General features: G+C 39.2%; 1 protein-coding gene across 7 annotated transcripts in view; it reads right to left on the bottom strand.

Annotated features, from left to right (window-relative positions):
- The window catches only part of LOC106879504 (nicotinamide riboside kinase 1), a 62627-nt gene that overhangs the window by 13092 nt on the left and 46729 nt on the right, over positions 1–2806 (bottom strand). For all 7 annotated transcript variants that reach the window (XR_008265310.1, XM_014929112.2, XM_052972149.1 and 4 more), the window contains one exon: positions 1414–1537. Coding sequence is in view for 6 of the 7 variants with exons in the window: in XM_014929112.2 (XP_014784598.1) it covers positions 1414–1537 (124 nt within the window). In the remaining variant the exon portion in view is untranslated. The remainder of the gene's footprint in view (positions 1–1413; positions 1538–2806) is intronic.

The raw sequence follows: 2806 nt of genomic DNA, 5'->3' as shown, positions 1-2806 counted from the left end.
TAATTGCGGAGTCACTATCAGAACTAGAGGAGAAGTTTCAGGTGTGGAAGCAAGGTCTAGAATTGAAGGGCTGTTCGTACACATGCGTCATACAATTTGCCTTTTACTCTGAGAGAGAGACCCTTTGTCGCCAGCAGAGGTAAGAGCTCTCTGAACTTTTCCCAGGCTATTCTAATTCTAGCAGCTACGCTTTCAGCGCACCCACCTCCACTGCTAATTTGGTCACCAAGATAGCAGAAGCTATCAACCACTTCTAGTTTTTCTCCCTGGAATGTGGCAGAAGTTGTTTTCTGCACATTCACAGTATTTATAGCTCCTGAACATCTGCTACATACAAAAACTAACTTCCTACAGTCCTTCTTGCAAAGCAAATTAAATATATATATAACTGGTTGAAGTCCTTTATTCTTAGTTAAAAGGAGATGGTCATGTAACTAGAACATTCCACACCTTATGTGATGATATCTGTTGTTCTGCAGGGATCTCTTCTTGGTCCCCTATCATTTGTTACATACATTAATGAAACAGATGCCAACTTGAAACCAACTTTCTTTACCTGAATTATATGTCTGCTTTCTGTTCCCTTTTTCGACCTTTTGCCAACGAGTTGAAATATACCTGAGTACTGTATACAAGAAACTCATTATTATTATTATTATTATTGAAGATGATGAGCTGCCAGAATTGTTAGTACACCGGGTGAAATACTTAGCAGTATTTCGTTTGCTGCTACGTTCTGAGTTCAAATTCCACTGAGGTCGACTTTGCCTTTCATCCTTTCGGGGTCAATTAAATAAGTACCAGTTACACACTGGGGTCGATGTAACTGATTTAATCCCTTCCCCCAAATTTGAGGCCTTGTGCTTCTAGTAGAAAGGATTATTATTATTATTATTAAAAAGGCAGCGAGCTGGCAGAAGTTCAGCAGTATTTTGTCTGTCCTTATATCAACTAGCACTGCCACCCCCACCCCCCAATGAAACCATCATCATCATCATCATCATTTTACTTCTCAGAGCTGTTGATCTTACTTCCTGTGGTTTATTCAGTGGAAGCGGACAGCAAACTGTTGTCTCTTTCCACAAACTATAAGCTTTGGTACCTGGATGTTAACTTATCGTAGAAGACACTTAACACCCCCAAAACCAATCTCAAAATCCTAGCTGTCCCCACTAAAGCTTTTTCAGGCCTGCTCTGCCCTCATGTCAATTCCAGTTTCTTCAACATATTACTCAAACTTGGTTGTTAGTGCTCTGAGTGCCCTTACACTGGGATAACAGTTACTCTCCTCATTGCTCACATTCTTGCAATTTCATCTTTTAGTAGTCTGTATTTTCATACCAAGCCTTGTGTCTACAGCAGAAAGAACTTTTATGTCTTGTTATCTAGTGTTACTTTAGTAAGTTTACTTACCTATGGTTAAATATAAGAAATCCATCTACCAGAAGGAGGTGCACTGTTTTGTCTGTCTGTGCTAATGAAGAAGCTTGTTGGTTGATATCAGTGACCATTTTATCAGTATCTAGAGCTGAAAGAACTAGTTTGAAAATATTGAGAAGTTATAATGGATTACACAATCATCATGGAACAGGGTTTTAATTACACAGCATCATATATAAGCAGGATTTTAGCTATATAACATTAAATGATTTTTAATGATATATCATTAAATATAATTTTTAATTGCATAATATTAAATATAGACAATGTTTTACGTATCTATCATTAACCCATTAGCATTCAGATTCCTCTGTCAAATGTAATTCTTATTTATTCACATTGTTTTGAATTAATCAGGTATTATCTCATGAGATTTGCGATTTTGATGATGTGATTGTTTATTTTCAGAACGACATTGCAAAGTAGGTGTGAGAAGCTTGATCTAGTCGAATTTGAACACAAGAACATGTAGAATATTTGGGCTGGATGTGGCTGGTTTGAATACTAAAGGATTAGATATGATTTTAAACTTAATCCAGTAGAGAGGCTCCAGCTTGGGCGTTTCAGAGAATGGGGTAGTGTGGGGTTAACTCCATAGGCACTCCATAATCCCAGGTCAACTCTGGCCTGGGATGGTTGTACCTATCAGGGTTCCTAGTTGTAGGATAAATAACAGAAGATTCACTAATGTGTGACTAAGAAATACAGGGCTCAGAGGCGAGCTGGATCCTAGACATGTGTCACACAGGACGATCGATATGTGGATATACTCTGATGTCACATGACCCAATACCCACTGTTTAAGTGTTGAATAGGCCCAGTACCTCAAGGGTAAGCTTAGGAAAACAGAGAAATAGTGGAGTAAACTGTAAATAAATTGACAGAAAGCGATGGGAAACAACTGCTGTATTTTTACCAAGAAAAACCATGATCGTCAACACTTGTTGGTTATATAAAGAGAGTGGGTTATATAAAGAGAGTGGCCTAGTGATTACGACAGTGGACTTGCGGTCGTAGGATCGCAGTTTTGAATCCCAGATTGGGCGTTGTGAGTGTTTATTGAGCAAAAACACCTAAAGCTTCATGAGGCCCCAGCAGGGGGTGGTGGTGAACCCTGCTGTACTCTTTCACCTCAACTTTCTCTCACTCTTTCTTCCTGTTTCTGTTGTACCTGGATTTCAAAGAGACCAGCCTTGTCACACTCTGTGTCATGCTGAATCTCCCTGAGAACTACATTAAGGATACACGTGTCTGTGGAGTGCTCAGCCACTTGCACATAAATTTTACGAGCAGGCTGATCTGTTGATTGGATCAACTGGAATCCTCATTGTCGTAACCAACGGAGTGCCACGATATAAAGAGAGAA

This window comes from Octopus bimaculoides, chromosome 12, assembly GCF_001194135.2.
Source record: "Octopus bimaculoides isolate UCB-OBI-ISO-001 chromosome 12, ASM119413v2, whole genome shotgun sequence".
In the NCBI taxonomy this organism is placed as follows: Eukaryota; Metazoa; Mollusca; class Cephalopoda; order Octopoda; family Octopodidae; genus Octopus; species Octopus bimaculoides.
Note: the sequence above shows the minus strand (reverse complement) of the source record. Positions and strands in the feature narration are given on the sequence as shown.